Genomic DNA, 19,316 nt, shown 5'->3' with positions numbered 1-19,316 from the left:
ATTTTGTGTTTTGGGGGTTTTTTTGTTATTTTTTTTTTCAAGGAGTAGGAAACGGAGTTGGTTTGTTCACAGAACAAAAAGGTTCATTTGAAATTAGACAAATATTATAATTACTACTAAAATACAAACAAAATAAACTAGACTGGTAAAAACTAGGGTTTAAAGGCTACTCTGCAAACTGGGACAGCAATACCATTTTGACTAACCCCCTGCTGTTTGCTTTATGTTGAAAACCACTGCAGAATGCCAACCAACACCTATTTAACTAATGGGAACAAGGCAAAGAGGTAGCATGAGCAAGAGAAAGTCCTTTGGACTGACCTTAGCACAAATTGATGACAAAAATAAGATTTCTATGTGCACTATGAAAATAATATACCATTTTCTCCCACAGTCTGAAACTCCAAAAATCTTAAACTGCTTCTCTCTCCCCCCATAGCCTCTCCCACAAGTGCTTTTCAGTTACTTGTATCAGAAATGTTTAGGATCACCCCAATCTATAGGCCTTGTGCAGTTTACAGAGCAAAACTAATAATCTTAAATAAAGCAAGAAGTTAGATGCCTGTGTACATCATTGCTGAGCATGTGGAATAAAGAGTAAAAATAAGGCTAAGCCAAGGTGAAGAATGGATTCAAGCTATGAAGCTTACAGCTGATAAACAACAAAGTGACAAGTGTATGTCTAATTTAGAACACTGTCATGAAGCTGTAGAATCTTCTGTACTCACTGGGTGGAGTGGAATAATTATGCCTGACTTAAATCTTACCGCTCAGTTATATGCTAGTAGTCTGCCAGATAATACTTCTGTGAAAGCATAATTCATAAAGACAAAGAACCATGGGACAAAATGGTAATTAAGGGCACAAAGTTCCCTGATGTCCTAAACATTTACTTTTATGGGACTAAGAGTTATACTGGGTCTATGCATGGGTCTCTGACCACAGCTAGGAGCTGCTGTTAAAGCAGAACAAACCTAAGCTGTCATTCCGTCTTGTGCTCCATTAAGCATTGAGTCCCATGATTCAGTGAGGATATATGGAAGACCTGAACTCAATTTTCAGGTCTTCTACTCTTAATTGTATTCAACTGATAGCTTTGATCAGAACCCAACTGTTTGCGCTGTAGAATGCAAATAAATAAACCCGACCCAAAAAACTGCATGTGCACGTACTAGATATTCTTATATGTAGGAGGGGGGCAAATTTGTCAACTGTCTGGAAAGACGTGACAGTTATCCTACATGAAAAGTAACTGTTGTCAAAGGAATCCCAGAATATTGATTGAACACAATAGCTGCTGAGGACATATCTGAGCCGTCATACGTAGGCTGGGAGTAGCAAAACTCAGTACTACAAGTAGAGTTTTGCCAAATGAAAGTTCACTGGTATTGAGGTTATTTAGTTCACATCCAGAGGTCAAGACATTCATATTAACTCTGCAGCTAAGACATTTAAAGAGGCCAATACAGGTGTGGGAACAATGCTTCAAAGAGCTTGCACATATCTAGTGAAGCCACTTTTCTGTTGGATGGACAGCTTTTCAAAATAAGGCTTTATTAGAACACAACACATCAAGCTACATGGAAGGATCAGGTTTTGTCCCTTGCTTTTTCCCAAGAAATCCAGTATCTCCTTCTCAGCCATGAAGAGAACAGCGGTAAGATGTCAGGCTAACAAGACAGTGATAGAAGTCACCTCCATTCAACTGCACATCCACTCCCTCAGACTACATGTTTACGGAGTGCTGTTCAGAGGCTGATGAGCAACTGAGACCAAGAGAAGGGGCTGATACATGATACTAGAAACAGGGAGGGTGGAGAGAAGACATAAAGCAATACAGAGATCAGTAAGGTCTATAGTGGTTTTAGTTTTCAAAAATTTGCACTTTGTCACTGCTTATCAGTAAGCCACACTATGAACTCTCCCCCTATCATTTTGCTCTAGACTACTCCCATTTCACTTGTAATCGTATAAAATATGATTAAGAAATTTCAGCACTGCAGATATTGAAATTACCTTTGTTGATTCTAATACCAACAGGAACAACTGGAACTGAAGACGCTTACCTAAGCTGTTTCCTCCACAACCCTGCAAGATCCGTCTGGCTCGCTTTTTGGCATCTTCTGGAAAACTTGGGCTGTCCAACAGGTTTGGGTATGTACACAGTGCTACTACCTAAAGTGCCAAGAAAATGTAAATTGGCCACTTCTCAATGGTTATTTTAAGTTGGTAATATTAATGTTAACTTTCCTTGGAAATGAAAATCACAAATCCTAGCTAATTTAAAACAGAGGTTATTGTTGAAGAGTTTGCAGTTGTTTTGGTAAGGACAGTGCTTACAGAAGTGAAGAAATCTTACTGGGTTTCAAGTTCGGTTCATAAGAAGTTATAGAATTATTAACTATTAGTATTACGAACAGTGAAGACTGGAGTCCAGGTGAGCTATGCATAACTCAAATACATTAAGACACAGCTGATTACTCATGTTACCTCTAAACAGCACCATCCTCCACTCTTTGTGAATTACTAGCCTGTTTTATTGACATGAAACTGTCATGGTATAAGCCCAGCCTGCAGCTCAGAACCATGCAACTGCTCACTCACTCCCCCTTTCTTCCCCTGGCTCCTGCAGGGATGGGGAGCAGAAGTGAAATAATGGAAGTCCTATGGGCTGAGCAATAAGAACAGTCCAGTAACTAAGGTATAATACAGAATCACTACTGCTACCACCAATAATAATCATGATAAGGGAAATAATGAGGGGAGAGAATACAATTGCTCATCACCTGCTGAATAATACCCAGCCCGACCTGAGCAGCGATCAGAGCCTTCCAGGTAATTCACCCCAGTCCTACATCCTGGGCATGACGTGCTGTGGTATGGAATACCCCTTTGGCTAGTTTGGATCAGGTGTCCTGTCTCTGCTTCCTCCTGGCTTCCCTCCTCCCTGGCAGAGCATGAGACTCACAAAGTCCTTGGTCAGAGTAAACATTACTTAGCAACAACTAAAAACATTGGTGTTATCAGTGCTGTTCTCAGGCTACAATCAAAAACCATCTCTGCACCAGCTACTAAGAAAGAGAAAAATGACTGCTACAGCTGAACCCAGGACAGAAACCACGAGTTTAAAATGGAATAGAACTGAGAAATATGATCAAATTTTGAAGCCCCAGTTGCATGTTCTAATAATCCTTCCCAAAAGTAACTTACAGTTACTACTATATTGGATTTCTGTGAAATAATTAAAAAATAGGTGACGATATAGAACATAGTAAAAGTAGATACATGACCTAGCAGAATTAAGTTTATGAAGGAATGTAAGACACAAAGAAGCTGTATCTACAGATCTAAGATCAGCTTAATTTCTTCCAGGCTCTCTCTCATTTTTATGCTTACATGGTGTAAGATAGGATAGGCTGGATAGGCTGTTGTCATCTTGTGGGACAGTGACTGAAGAATTAATTCACACAATCATGGAAAGGAAGAATTTCCCATTTACACAGTATTTTATTTAATAACATTGGATCTGAATAATTTGTAAGAAGCTCTGGTCTTCCTAATTTGCTGACAAGTTTGCTGTATAGCTCAATTTTATAATCTCATCACCTGGACCCCCAGTTTGATAGGGCTTCAGTTTGTCTTGGAACTCTGAATTTACATTATTATAGGTAGACTGGATTTTACATGTGTGTCTAAGGGATGCTCAGTAAATCGCGTAAGACTAGTTTTAAACCCTACTCGTGTTTTAGGAATAATACACAAAGGTGAGTTCTGTTGTAGTCTTTTCTATATGTTAACCAAACAGAGGTAAAATGTGCAAAATCAGCAACAGTACAACTAGTTGCACCTACTTGCATGCAGATCTTAAACTGTCAGATGAAAAAAAAGCATTTGCTTTTTACTTTGAAGACTATCACTTTCTTTTTTGAAGTGCATTATTGATAATGAATGCACAGACTGATAACATAGGAGAAGTGGCAGAAGAATGTATGGTTGGGGAATAATATGAAATGTAAGGGAAGCTACTGTGTTGAAAGAGGACACTCAGCAAGCAAGGCATAGGACTTCAGCTCAGAAATCAAAATTATCTAATTCTTTACAAAAGAACTATGTTAAGTCTAAGTGCATGTAGGGAATCCTTTATGCTAATACACACACCAGACAGTTTTTAAGGCATTCCTGGTAATCTAATAAAAAATCAAAAATAATTATTTTATAATATCCTTACCTGACGGAGGAAGGTGATTGGCCTCTGTCCCATTGCATGTGCATCTCCAATGTTGGCTTTAATTACCTCAGTAAAAGGTTTTTTGATTCCCTAAAAAGAGATCATTCCCAGTGCATTGTTAGGGATGAGGTAGAGGATAAGGTTTTCCTCTTTTTTGGTATCTGTCATATGACTGTAACTAAAGAGTGCCTAATCCCAGAACAAATAGAGTGTTTAATGTAAAGCTTAACACACTTTTTATACAATATTGCCAGTAAATCTTAAATGCTTTACAGAAAAAAATGCTGACCTTTAGTGCTTTCTAGAGTAAAACCAGTAATGCTACTGCTTGTTTTCTGTTTAGATTAGATATTATGAGATGACCCCATTTTTCCATACATATCTGTTTTACAAAATATATCATAGTGAGGCCTTATATGAAAACCAGCAGAAGTGCTAAATAATCACCATGAATACTTATAAGCTTCTTAATCTCTGAAATCTGAACAGCTATTTGTACTATGAAGGACTGGATACATCATGAAAACAGAGGAAAAACAGCTGATGAATGCTGATCAGCAATCAGTGCTCTTTAAAAAGCAAAATTAAGGGGAAAAAAGACAAGGAACTGACTGGTAGAAAAAACCAAACACACCATTGATTTGAAGAAAAAAGTTTAACTGAAGGGAAAAGCCAATATTACAAGATGAATAAAGGAGACAGGCAAAAACAAATTTATAGCTTTTCTAATATATATTTAAGTATGAGCGATAGTAGAAAGGCCTTCTAATAGTAACAGATTTTTCATGTGGACTAATGAACTGCAAATTTAGACTGATTCATTTTCTGAACACAATTACCTATAACAAGCAATTACCTGCTCTGCTGTGGACTGAACTCAGAAAGCCTTTTCCTGGCCTGTATAATGTTTACAGCAAGTTATTGGATTTGGATATAGAACATGTGGCTTGCAAGCCTTAACTAATTTTTGCTTTTCTACCATGGCTTAGGTGTTAAGACTTCTATGACAGACCAGAACCCAGATGTGCAAAGGTAACAATCACCAAAATATTAACAGTCACCAAGGATGCAAATTCCCAGGTATATCAAGATTTGGGCATGTACAGCTGTGTAATGTGGCTGAGAGGTTATGTGATAATGTGATTCAAATCCTCACTACAGTCCCAGTCCATCATTTAACTGATAGCATTCAGGTTTTTTCTTTTGAAATGAAATAGGTAGTTAGAAATGGCATTATGACAAGACAGTTGGACTACATGATCCTGACTCAAAAAGATTATTTTTACTTTGAAAGGGACAGAAGCACTTGTCTGTCAGCCTGACCCAGTCTCAAGGGAGGTGTATTGCCTACCAGGGGCATGGATCAGGGATGTGGCAGAGAGGCTGCCTGCTCTAGTAAGTCCCACGGGCTATTACCCACTTCTAGTGATCCATGTAGGTGCTAGGGATATAGATAGTAGTAGCCTGGAGAACATAAAGAAGGACTACAGAGCCCTGGGAGAGGTGGTTAGGGGCTCTGGAGCTCAGACTGTCATTTTGTCAATTCTCCAGGATACAGGGGAGGACCTTAAAGGCCATGAGGGTTGGCCAGGTTAATAAATGGTTAAAAGGGTGGTGTCATAGTCAGGGGTTTGGGTGTCTTGAACATGGGACCCAAGTTTGTAGGCCAGGTCTACTGGGGGCTGGTGGAGCTGCTCTGGTTAAGAAGGGGAAGAGCAGTTTTGGTAAGAGCCTTACCAGACTGGTCAAGGATGTTTTAAACTAGATGTGTTGGGGGAGGGGGGGCATCATTCCGTCCCAACACTCCCAGTCAGTTGCCAGCACCTATAATAAATGCTCAGAGCAATGCAGAGATATTCCAGCTGCTCCAGCCAATGAGCCAGCTTCATTTGGAACTCGGCTCAGATGCCTCTATACAAATGCCTGTAGCATGGGGAACAAAGAAGAGGAATTAGAGATGTGTGCACATCTAAAGGGGTATGATACAATAGGCATCGCAGAAACATGGTGGGATGGCTCCTATGACTGGAGTGTTGGAATGGAAGGGTTCAGGCTCTTTAGAAAAGACAGGCCCACCAGCCTGGGAGGGGGAGTTGCCCTTTATGTTAGGGATAGGCTGGAGAGTATGGAACTCTGTCTGGGGACAGGGGAGCAGATAACAGAGAGTTTGTGGGTCAGGGTTAAAGAAAAAACAGCGATGGGAGACATTACTGTGGAGATCTGTTACAGACCGCCTGATCAAGGGGAATCTGCGGATGAAGGGCTCTACAGACAGATAGGAAAAGCCTCACGCTCACAGGCCCTTGTTCTCATGGGGGACTTCAACCACCCTGACATCTGTTGGAATGATGGTACGGCCCGGCACAAGCAATCCAGGAGGTTCCACGATTGTGTGGAAGACAACTTCCTTCTGCAAGTAATAGAGGAGCCGACAAGGAGAGGTGCCATGCTTGACCTTGTGCTCACCAACAGGGAAGGGCTCGTTGGAAATGTGATCCTCCAGGGCAGCCTCAGATGCAGCGACCATGAGATGGTCGAATTTGAGATCCTCAGGACAGTGAGAAGAGCATGCAGCAAGCTCACTGCCCTGGACTTCAAGAGAGCAGACTTCAACCTCTTCAGGAACCTTCTTAGTAAGGTTCCATGGGATATAGCCATAGAGGGCAGGGAGGCCCAAGACTGTTGGTTGATATTCAAGGATCACCTGCTACAAGCTCAGGAGTGTTGCATCCCAACGAGAAGGAAGTGCAGCAGGAGGGCCAGGAGACCTCCTTGGATGGATAAGGAGCTGCTGAGGAAACTTAGAGGGAAAAAAAGAGCTTTATAAAAGGCGGAAGCTAGGACAGGCAGCCTGGGAAGAGTACAGGGATGTTGTCCGGGAAGCTAGGGACCAGGTTAGGAAACCAAAGCCCAGTTAGAACTAAACTTGGCTAGGGATGTGAAAGGTAAAAGGAAGGGATTCACAGGTACGTAGCAAATAAAAAGCAGATTAGAGGCAGATGTAGGCCCCCTCAGGAAGCTCTTGGGAGAACTGGCTACACAGGATTTAGAGAAGGCTGAGGTTCTGAGTGACTTCTTTGTCTCAGTCTTCTCTGGCAAAGGCTCTGACCGCACCACCCAAGTCTTGGAAGGCAGATGCAGGGACTGTGAGAATGAAGACCTTGGGCCCACTGTAGGAGAGGATCTGGTTCAAGACCATCTTAAGAACCTGAACATACACAAGTCCATGGGACCTGGTGAAATCCATCCGCGGGTCCTGAAGGAGCTGGCAAATGAAGTTGCTAAGCCACTGGCCATCACATTTGAAAAATCATGGCACTTAGGTGAAGTTCCCAACGACTGGAAAAAGGGAAATATAACCCCCATTTTCAAGAAGGGGAAAATGGATGACACAGGCAATTACAAACCAGTCAGTCTCACCTCTGTGCCTGGCAACATCTTGGAGCAGATTCTCCTGGAAACCATGCTAAGGCACATGAAAATAACAAGGTGCTTGGTGACAGCCAGTATGGCTTCACCAAGGTGAAATCCTGCTTGACCAATTTGGTGGCCTTCTATAATGCAGCAATAGAACTGATGGACAGGGATAGAGCAGTTGATGTCATCTACCTGGACTTGTGCAAAGCGTTTGACACTGTCCCACACAACATCCTTGTCTCTAAATTGGAGAGACATCAATTTGATAGCTGGACCACTTGGTGGATAAAGAACTGGCTGGATGGCCGCACACAAAGAGTTGTGATCAATGGCTCAGTGTCCAGCTGGAGGCCAGTAACGAGTGGTGTCCCTCAGGGATCACTGCTGGGACTGGTCTTGTTCAACACCTTTGTCACTGACATGGACAGTGGGATTGAGTTCACCTCAGCAAGTTTGCCGATGACACCAAGCTTTGTGGTTCGGTTGATCCGCTGGAGGGAAGGAATGTCATCCAGAGGGACCTTGACACGCTTGTGAGGTGGGCTGATGCCAACGTCATGAAGATCAATCATGACAAGTGCAAGGTCCTACACCTGGGTCGGAGCCATCCCAGGCACAGCTACAGGTCAGGCAAAGAAGAGATTCAGAGCAGCCCTGTGGAGAAGGACTTGGGGGTGTTGGTTGATGGGAAACTTAACATGAGCCGGCAGCGTGTGCTGGCAGCCCAGAAAGCCAACAGTATCCTGGGCTGCATCAAAAGAAGCATGACTAGCAGTTTGAAGGATATGATCCTGCCCCTATACTCTGGTTTTGTGAAACCTCACCTGGAGCATTGTGTGCAGTTCTGGTGTCCTCAACATAAAAAGGACATGGAACTGTTGCAACAAGTCCAGAGGAGGGCCACGATGATGATCAGGGGACTGGAGCACCTCCCATATGAAGACAGATTGAGAAATTTGGGGCTGTTCAGATAGGAGAAGAGAAGGCTGTGTGGAGACCTCAGAGCAGCATTCCAGTATCTGAAGGGGTCCTATAGGGATGCTGGGGAGGGACTCTTCATTAGGGACTGTAGTGATAGAACAAGTTAAAACTTAGGGGAAGTTTAGACTGGATATAAGGAAGAAGTTCTTTATTGTGAGGGTGGTGAGGCACTGGAATAGGTTGCCCAGGGAGGTTGTGAATGCTCCATCCCTGGCAGTGTTCAAGGCCAGGTTGGACGAAGCCTTGAGTGATATGGTTTAGTGTGAGGTGTCCCTGCCCATGGCAGTGGGGTTGGAACTAGATGATCTTAAGGTCCTTTCCAACCCTAACTGTTCTATGATTCTATAGCCTTAAATTTAGCAGGAATTGGAAAAAAAAAAAAAAAAACCAAACCCGAATCAACATTCACTTACAATAACTGAAAATGACACAGACAATCCATCATGTCATTTGCTTTTGTTTGCTGACCTGAGTGCTTAAAGAAGAGTTGTATTTCAATCTTAAATAAGGAAATTAGAGCAGGGATGCCAGATAAAGATTACAGGTATCTGAGGCTGAAGTTTAGTAATTTGTGAGCAAAGCAAGCAGCTAGAAATAGTTTCTTTTCAAACTATCTGGGGTCTACTGATACCTCAACTTTGTTTCATTTCAATTCAAAATTAAGCAGGAAAAGAAAGATAAATGTAAAAGGAGAACAAATTCAGTTTGCTGAAAGTTAAGAAAAATTCCCATAGCTTGTGTTTGCATTGGTCCTTCTTATAGCAAACAGAATCAGTCTCACTAGATCTGCATAGCAAAACGAATTTGGTAAAGAGTGAGGGATACTTTCCTTGCCTTAAATTAGGCAGTCTAAAAAAACCACAGCAGTTCTCAGCAATAGATGAAATAGAAATACCTTCTTTTACCCAATTAAAACCAGAACCTCTAACAACATAAACAGATTATGCTAGACAAATTAGATGTGTTTTGCACACAAATAAATACTATTGTGATCTGCAATAAAAAATAGCTGCATTTTTGGTTAGTGAAATGCTGAAAGGTATCCTGCATTTCATATGCACCTGTTGAGTTTTTATAGTGGTATAACCTTTACAACAACGAAGCAGACCTTTCACAGGTGATCCACATGGATACCATGCAGATCTCTGCTAGTTCACAACTCAGGTTTATGCCATCACTGCCTTTGGGCATCTACTGCAGGTATGTAGTCAGCACCTACTCCATAAACCCCACACTACCTTTGCTACTAAAATGACTTATCAGGAGAAAATAGCAGAACAAACATACTAGTTATCTTGCTGTAAAATCTTGATTGAGAAGGAACAATGAGGTTTTCTGTGCTATACACACTGCTCCTACAAACCCGCTTAAAGGCCTGTGGTCCTCTTGACTAACTTGTATTTCTTGGTCTCAGCTACAAGAGGTATGACTTTTTTTGTCTTTCAAAACAGAGATAACGTTTTTAAATAACTGGGGCCTTTGCCGTCCCTGACATGCATTAATATCAGTAATTGTTTAGAACCGTCTTCACGGGATTCACTATATCCCCTTCTTAGTGAAATCTAGAAAAAAAAGGTTCTGACTGCTTAGTTTTTCTCTCATCTTCTTCTCTTACTTGATTCCCAGTGTTTCTCTGGAAAAGAATATCAGAAGTTGTACAGATTTATGTTTGATTCCTCCAGAATAAAAAATTCCATCTTAGTATTTCAGAAAGAAGGAACAGGAAACAATGAAAGGCAAGAACAAGTGTTGAAAATTAATGAGTCAACATTTCAAAGCAAATCAGAAGCTGGCATCAAGGGAAGTCTAGATGCGCCTATGACTCTGCAGATGAGTTCGAGGTGGAATTCACTCAAATCATTAAAACAGAGTAGCATTAGTCAATGGTTGTTTGTGTCAGTTTTTTTCCTATGGTGATGACACTAGTGTGCACAAGTATTCAAGGGAAGATTAACATCAAATACTTTTTGGAAGATGTATGAAAGGAGGAAGCATGAATGTAATGTTGATAACCTCAAGTTGTAGAACAGTTGGAAATGTACTTCAACACAGTTTGTTAGGGCAAGATTTATTTCACTGCAGAAGGCTAAGCAGTCTTTGACCATGTCAGCAACATGCCTGTGCCAAGACAATTTATACCCCTGGAAAGCCAAGGAACATACAGGGGGACAGAAACTAGTCCATTAAATTGTTTTGCTTTCTTCTAGTGATAGAGAGCTGCCCTATATTCTCCCCCCATACATGCACTCTCATATTCTGTCTCTTACATCCTTTCTCTCTCTAGAGTTTGATCAGGCTTTCAAGGTGTGTTGTTGAGGCAGCCTGACTGGATTGTAACTGCTCTCTGTCAGCAGGCAGAGATTTGGAAAACTGAAGCTTGCAGAACAAAAGCCCTAATAACAAACTTGGGAGCAGTAAGTACCACATTGATATTCATGTCTGCTGAAGAGGGTATGAACCACATGAAGGAGGAAAAACAATCCCCAGCCGTTCAAAAAAACCAGGCTGCTACAACTTTCTGCCTTTTGTGACACCTCATACTGTCCTAACAACATTATTCATCCTCATCTTGGGAACAAAGCCAATCTGCTGCCATTCTTTTTAAATTGTAAGTGAAGGGACTAATTGTAATAGCCATTTTAACTGCTGAAAAAGCCATCTTGCACATTTAAATTCAGTTGTAAAGTAGAAAATACAAAAATGCTTTTGGTTTTCTGCATTTTGGTTGGTTTTTTTTACAGTTGCTGTCTTCTTGATAATGAAAGGATATTAACTGAATAAGGACTCTTCCCAGATTTGGAATAAATTCTTTGGAGATCAGTTCCTCCAGCAGTTAGTTCTGTCACTCTCCTCAGAGGAAATGCAGTCTTTTAAAGAGACATGATAAAAAGCCTGTGAAACTTGAAGCAGGTCAGACAGGATTATTTAACAACTGTGTTAATGCTCTAACTATCGCAGAAAGCTGGGAGAAGGGATTTTCATATGTGAACCAGAATTCATTGGTACAAAGTCAACACAAATGTTTACATAGATAACCAGGTTTAGGGAAGCTTCCCCTAGGCATCCCCACAGCCTCAACAAACCCAGAAGGCCCAGAGTACCATAGGAAGTGATGAGCTGTCTCTCAAGGAGAAAGTCACCAAATAAGAATCATTGGGAGAATTATTTTATCAAAAAAACCTGTATGAGGCCAGAACACAGACTGTCCCAAAGAACTACCACAAAGGCAGTGCACTGCCAGGAGCTGGTTTGTCTCTTTGCTGTTTTAGTATGTCTGGAAGTTCCCTTTACAATGATGCCATCTAAGAATGCTAGCGAATTGCCAAATTAACACTGAGTCCAGAAAGTGTAAAGTGTGCAAACTGTCTTTGCTGAAGTCTTCAGTGAATTTCAGAGGAAAACCCTCAGTCTGTAGAGAGGCTTGTGTGATCTGGATTTGATAATGACAATAGGAAAGAACTGAAAATTTCGAAAAAATTCTAAAAGAAAACTTAAGGCCATAAAAATGTGAGGTGCTGTTAATCCCAGAAGAGCAACATGCTATTTCAGCTATTTCTAAAGTTCAGAATTTGTTCACTCTTGGCTGCTTCTCTTTGTTTCATTTTCATTGCCATTGTTTTGTGCCTCATTTTAATGGTTATCAGGCAATAACATCACGCTATGAAACACTGTGCTATTTCCTTAGCACAAGATGAGTCTGTTATGCTGTGACTTGCACAAACAAGCTGTATAGTGAGAGCACTGGTGAAACTGTACTTGAGATCTACACTGTAGTAGCCAAGTTGCTTGCTTTTTTTGTGCCCCCTTTATCAAAGGGCCAAGAAAGCACTACCCAGAGTCTCTGAACTAATGGGAGCTTGAAGGCCTGAATTAGCATTCCAATCTTTTTACTAAAACAGCTCACAGCAGAAAAAATAAACCTGACCTGCTCACCGCAGAGTAAGGCTTTGCATTTGTGTTACACATGTGTAATTCAAGCTGACATACGGTGCTGCTGGAATGAAGGAGAAGGCACATTCTGAATTTTTACTTAAAATGGCAGTGATGACTTGAAGGCCCCCTAATATCAAATGAGAAAATCAGTAGAGCTGACCATTAATTGGCAGATCTGATTCAGAGATTTTGAAACAAGACTCAAGTCCTCAAGTTACTTCTGCTTTCTACAGTGTTAAAAGTGCATTTACAGTTTTGCCTATATGAATAGAGCTCTAGATTCTAATGTGACTGCAAATGTCAGGATTAAAATAATGGTCATTAGAAGGAGATTAGATATTAGGACCTCCTTAACTTGAAAACCTATGGGAAAAGGGCTGTTTTGGAATAGATTCTGTTACTGTATTCAACACGAAAAAATTAAGTATCTGGATCTTGTGGACTGTGTGCTTTTGAACATATGATTTTGGCAACCATATTCTTATAACTGATTTTCCTCATCTTCATCTGCAGTAGTTTCACCCTGCTAAAAGATGTGGGGTTTACTACAGATTCTCTTCCACATGGAACATGTACAGGCCACTGAGCAACAACAATTCTGTCTTACTGAGGTCGTAGCTCTTGCCTGGAAGGTATTTTCTTAGTGTGCGTGCAGGCATGTTTTCAAGGCAGGAAATTATGGTATAACAATTTAAACTTTCATTACTGGGTGTACCAGTCAATCTTGTATCTTCTTCTTGGCATGTCAAATTATATTTCTGCATGTTATGCTCTAAACTGTGTTTTATCTTACCACAACTCTCAGGGACATGGTCAACTCATATTTACAATGAAGTCTGGATTCTAAATCAGGTTTTTTTATAGAATCATAAAATAGGGTTGGAAAGGACCTTAAGATCATCAAGTTCCAACCCCTGCCATGGGCAGGAGCATTCAATTTCTATTCAATTTAAAAGCCTGAAGATTTAGTAAAAGTAAAAACCAAAATTAAAACAAAATTAAAAAAAAAAGTCAGTCTATAGTCGTTTACCCAAAACACTTTTGCAAAAGCTGCTAGATCTACATAAGTAAAAGGGACTTGGGTAGTTTTATTATCTAAACAGAAACGTAGGGAGTGAACCAGTGACTTTAAGAGTAAACATGCAATAGGCATCTCTTTGCAACAGTAACGTAAATTAAAAACATGAGCGCAGATGAGTTTACAGCAAAGTCAAACTACAGTGGCTGTTCAGCAAAAACAAAAAAAAAAGGGCTTCAGTGTGTAGAGGCACCTTAACTGGGCATGAAAGGCACCTAAATTCAGACTCTATGGTGGAATATTCTAACAACCTGTGCTGATCTTAAGGAACTTTCTATATGCTACCAGTGTATCTCTGCATACATTCCACCCCTCTATCCCTTTCTGTCCTGTATCTTTGCTTCAGTAACTTTAGTTTTGAACAGGGACCTAATGTTATATGACTTACACTAAGCCAGGCAAAGCTTCCAACCTTACAAGAGCTGACTGGTAGATCCAGAAGTGCTATTTAATATGTGCATGCCTTGCAAGTATGTGTAAGCCAACTTAACCTGACATAGAACCTGACATTATGTAAAAGCTAAGCAGGAAATTGGGACAAAAGGGAAGTATAAGTGGAGAGAGATGTCAGAGTAACAGGTAAGAAGGGACTTCACATAGCAAGTCACTTAAAATTAGCATGAATACAAAAGTAACAAATCAGGTGTGCTGCCCATGTAAAGACAAAGCTACCTTGTTATCACTGGTTAAGTAAAAAGAAATGCTTTGTCCAAAGGTGACTTTCTTGCATTGAATTCATGTTCAGGCTAAAATTTCAAATCTGAAATGTAATTAAAGTCAGTACTTGATATGGTGGCCATCTGTTAGCAAGTCTAAAACAAAGGGGTAAAAAAAAAAACCCACCATAGTTTAAGTTCTATTGAGAATATAATTATTTATCAAGATAAGCCTGTGCTCTAGCTTACTTTAAAAAGTTCCTAGAAATGGCAAGGAAAATATCTCCATATATTCTCTATCACCCTAGTAAACCAGAATCAGCTGATTATTACCATTAGCAAAGAGGAAGAGAAATCAAGTTTTCACATTTGACAGATTAATGCAATTTCAAAATTGTAACAAAAATATTCAGAGAAGTGATTCAAGTAAGTGCTTTTGCATGAAAGTTGCCAGCTGGAAAGACTTAATGTAGATCAAAACCTTCATTTTCCACCTACATGAATACACGTTACAGGCCAACAAAACTCATGAGGTCCAAGTACAGCATGCCTCATCTGTATTCCTGAGCAACTAATCGCACTCTGCTTTAGTAGAGTATTCTAACTTGTCACCTACGTTGCCTTACTCCTGAGCTCATTATTCAAAATGAATGCTTCAATTTTATTTACTTTTTTAAGGAATTACCCCTTCAATTGCCTACTCAGCAACTTCTCAAGTAACATTTTAGTCCTTATTCTCTATGCACTGTGGAGTTAAGAACTCCTTTTGTAACCATACGCAGGTAACATAGGAAAGAAGCAAGTCCCAGATAGAACAGAGGAACTGCTATTTGGAATCCAAGACAGCAGAACCAAACTCAAAGATGAAAGTTTACACTGTGGAAACAGCTTCAAGTAACTTATATAGCCTGCATGACAAGCTGTTGCAAGTTACACATGAACCACATCTAACTAAATTGAACCAAGTTTAAACAGGAAGAACCTTCATTGTATCCGATTAGACAATGTCTGCATTTCAGATGCCTTTAGTCTGGGAACAAATCATCGAAAGGCACCTAGGCAGAACAGGACAAATGCAGATTTACCATCATTGTTTCACCTCTGCCAGCTCTTGCTACCAGCAGTCATGGAAGTGGAGTCCATGCTCTCATGCCTGAGATCTCCTTCCCCATCATATGTAGTAGAGTTTCTATGGGGCATCAGTTTTGCTGTCAGTGAAGAGTAATCATGGATCTAAAGATGCTGTGCAGCACTACTCTTCTCTGACAACCACTTCTCTGACAACCACATCAGGCAGTGTTAGTTCTGCTGGCAGTGACTGACATAACTCTACGAGCTTAAGGTTTACAGGGATGAAATAAAGTAGTTGCCTAGTTTCAGTTAAAAGTAATCAAGTAAGTGGCACTTATCTGTGATTACACAGATGTCAGGTTTAGACCAAACTATGGACATTTAGACGATCTACAATATTTCAGTTACAAGGAACCCAGGTACTCCTCAAGGCTGTATACTTTACCAGACAGTTTGATTAAACAGTAGGAGTAACAATATATCAGAAAGGCAAAGGGGAATGACTAACTTGAGCAGTGTGGAAGAAAATAGTCTTCAAGCTGCTTCATTAAGTTGATTAGTGTTCTCTACAGAGCCATCTTCTTAACTTTCACAGCAGTACTTTCCTCCTTCCCTGCCAGCCATGAAGGTTTTGGTCGGGTTAGTCACTGCCAAGCATAATCACATGTCTGAGCGCTGGTAGCCATTGGTAACGACTACCATTATCCCATGAGAATGGTTCACAAAATAACAACTTTTAAATGGAAAATGCCAGGTAAGTGGGCACAAAACTGCCACAACAGTCTTTTAGTAAAGCAACTGGCAATGACTTGCTCTTGCAATTGTTAAAAAGTGCACAGAAGCTTATTTCTTGTCTTTGCAGTGACTCAGCTGGTAACTGAAGTAAATAGGGAAGTCGGGAAGAACTAGTGGAGATTGTATTATGTTTGTTTTGTCAAGTACTATTTCTTGCCTGGTGAGGTTAACTTGAAATCAAGTATACTCAGCAAGAACATGGGAGGATTTCATACTCTGGAAAAGGCACCCACTAGGGAACCTAGTTGTATAAAGACAGTGACACCTTTATAACAAGTTTTACGGCAAAAATCAAACGTTCTGAAATGAAATCTCCATCACCACTCCAAAGTTTTTAAGAATTCTAAAAAAGCTCGTTCTAATAATTACGAAGTTAGACATAAGTAACTGATGTGTGTAATATGCAGTGAAGTGACAACATGCTTCACCTTCTAAACCAAGAGGAACCAAGTAGCACAAACACCAAAGAATTAAAATAAACTTGTTGATAGCATTGCTATGGCACTGCTTTTGCTTAAAGCACTTTACATACAGTAATGAAAATGATCTTGCAGTAGCAAGGCTTTCTGAAACAGTGATGGCAGGGAATAATACTTGCAACCATAGAAAAACAGCTTGCCAGAAGCTTTATTCAAACCAAAATCCAGTGAGTTCTTGTGCTGACAGGTTAGGCAACAGTATTGACAGCACAAGCCCAAAGCCATACCATACATTACTAAGGTTTGGGCTTCTCCAATGCTAGCATAAAGAATAGGAAAAAAATCTGAAGAACAAAATATTGACTGATTCGCTTTCTTTAGTACTTTCTGGCCCAGACCCTGAGGAGTATCTTGTATCAGGCTTTATTGCCTGATACAGCACTAACCACCTACAACTTTGGGCTGTGTTTGCACTCCACAGGCTAGTCCACAGAGTACCTCAACTCCTGCAGTGAAGAAAACACCAGCACAGTATTGGTGGTCTCCACAGAAAGCACTAGCCTCCCAGGTCTGGAAAACCCAGAGGGGTGTTGCTTGTGCCACAGGAGCCGGCGAAGAGTTGGGCCCACCTCTCACCTCCCAAGCCCGCTGGTACAGCCCCAGTGAAGGCAGCATCTCTGAAATGCTCGTGAATGTTTTAAAGGCTTTGTCATAGAATCACAGAATCAACCAGGTTGGGAAAGCCCAGTGGTTCTCCCGGCACTGCCAAGGCCACCATTAAACCCTGTCACTGAGGGTCTCGTTTGGGAACACCTCCAGGGACAGAAGCCTGTGAGTCACGCTCTTGTATAACCGGTGAACCGGGCCTGCTCTGGCCGAAAGGTCAGAGTAGCTGAGGAAATGTAAACATTGCGCTGTGGGGGTGTTTGCCTCATGCAGCTTGTGACACCGATCAACAGCAACCGGAGGGCGGGTTTCTTTGCTTTGGGCCTCTCTTCTCCCCAAACCCCCACCCCCGAGTGTTCCGCAGGCCCCGTTCCCTGCCCTGCGAGACACTCGGGCCTGCCTAGGGAGGGTCGGAAGGCGGCCGACGTGCCCCGGCCACGGCTCCGGGCAGCAGAGGGGGTAGGACGGGTGCTGTGCGCGGTCTGCGAGCTGTTACCTTGGCACGAGGCATCGCACCGGTGCCCCGAGGCCTCTGCGGGCCCCGCCGAGCCCCCACTGCGGCGACCAAGCGCTGGGCGCGGGGCCCGCGCGGGCGGCGGCGCGCTCCCTGCGGGAAAGGGCGGAGGGGGGCAGCGCACCCTACCCCGCCCGGCGCCGCCTCACCTTCCGCAGCTCGTTCTCGATCTCGCCGGCTTTCAGCACGATGGGCCCTCGCACCGCGTACTCCAGCGCCTTCACCAGCGGGTTCATGGACTCCAGCGTCAGTATCTTCTCCCTGCTCGCCTTCTCACTGATCTTCGCAGCAGAGGCCTTGGCAGCGCTGCTCCAGCGCACCGTCCCCTCCCGCGCCGGCCGCGGGAGCCGGGGACCCCGCGGGGGCCGGTCGGCCGCCAGCGAAGTGGCGCATCTCAGAGCCGTGCTCTTCCCACCGCTCCCCGCGTTCCGGCAGCCTACGCTTGCGGCCGCTTGCCTGGCGGCCAGCACAAACCGATGCATAGCCCTTCGGGTAGCTTCCCACGCGCGGCTGAGGATGCCGGTGCCTCTGGTCGGTGCGGTCTGTAATCGGGGCAGGCGAGGAAAGCGGTCAGAGGAACGCGAGGAGCCGGCAGTCACGCCAACACGCTCGATCTCCCCATGTTCAGATCCCACAAACTTGGTCGCAGTACAGACAGCCGATCCCGCAGTGCTGCGGTGCCGCCGCCGTAACCGCAGATCCAGCTATTGCATCAGCCCAGCGCTGCAGACCATAGCGCCCGAGCTGCAGCTGCAGCTGCGGCTGCGGCTGCGGCTGCCGCTGGGAACCGCGTTACACCGCGGTCCCTGCGCACGCCGAGACGCCAGCTTCCCAGCCTCGCGCTGCCCGGCGGGCTTTGTAGTCCCTGCGGCCCCGCGCTGCGCCTGCCCACGGCGTCAGGTGATGGGCGGGGAACGGCCGCGCCCGCAGCCCTCCCGCCGCATCCCCGCGCGCTCCCGGCGCTGGAGGAGGCCGGGAGGGGGCGCGCCCGGGGCGGTCCGGGCGGGAGCGTATCGGTGCCGCTGTGCTGCTGGCACCGCTCGCCCGGCACCGGGTTCTGCCTTTCCCTGGGTTCGCTTTGCTGCCCCGCACTTTGGGGTGGCCGCGTTGCCCCAAGGATGCCCGCATTCCCCAGCGGTAGCGGCGGGGCCGCGCAGGATCATCTGTAGCTGGGAGCGAGCCGGAGCCGAGCAAGCCCCCGCGTCCCTCGGATGTCACCATGCCAGAGGAGCGCGTCCTCTCCATCCTCTCTTCCGCAGAAACAATCCGCTCCTCTCACGGTTCACTCGTTTCCGGACGATGAAAATGTTTTTACCTCTCGGGCTCAGCCCACCTTTCAAAGCAAATGCTTGGAGAGCTACCATCAAATGAAAGAGCAGTGGAGGTCAGGATACAGGGCGGTGCAGGCTCTCTCTTTGCAGCCCCGGGAGAGGGGGAGGCCCATCTGCCCGTCCTGGGTGCCCAGAAGACACTCCTTGTTTGTGCTCAGTGGGTGGAAAAAGGGATCATTCACTCAGGAATATTCCTGTGACCTCATGTTACCTCCCTGAGCAAGAGC

General features: G+C 43.4%; 1 protein-coding gene across 1 annotated transcript in view; it reads right to left on the bottom strand.

The window, feature by feature from the left end:
• GPT2 (glutamic--pyruvic transaminase 2) overlaps positions 1 to 18,517 on the bottom strand; it is a 29,804-nt gene extending 11,287 nt beyond the window's left edge. The window contains exons 1-3 of the mRNA XM_061355647.1: positions 17,908 to 18,517; positions 4,229 to 4,318; positions 2,067 to 2,175 (exon numbers count right to left, since the gene is read on the bottom strand). Of these exons, the coding sequence (XP_061211631.1) occupies positions 2,067 to 2,175; positions 4,229 to 4,318; positions 17,908 to 18,240 (532 nt within the window). The 5' untranslated portion in view covers positions 18,241 to 18,517. The remainder of the gene's footprint in view (positions 1 to 2,066; positions 2,176 to 4,228; positions 4,319 to 17,907) is intronic.
• Between the last annotated feature and the right edge of the window lie 799 nt (positions 18,518 to 19,316).

Source organism: Neopsephotus bourkii, unplaced genomic scaffold, assembly GCF_033783945.1.
Source record: "Neopsephotus bourkii isolate Nb327-2 ecotype Australia unplaced genomic scaffold, CSIRO-AGI_Nbou_v1 NB_818, whole genome shotgun sequence".
Lineage (NCBI taxonomy): Eukaryota > Metazoa > Chordata > Aves > Psittaciformes > Psittacidae > Neopsephotus > Neopsephotus bourkii.
The sequence above is the reverse complement of the archived record's forward strand: the minus strand, read 5'-3'. Positions and strand labels throughout refer to the sequence as shown.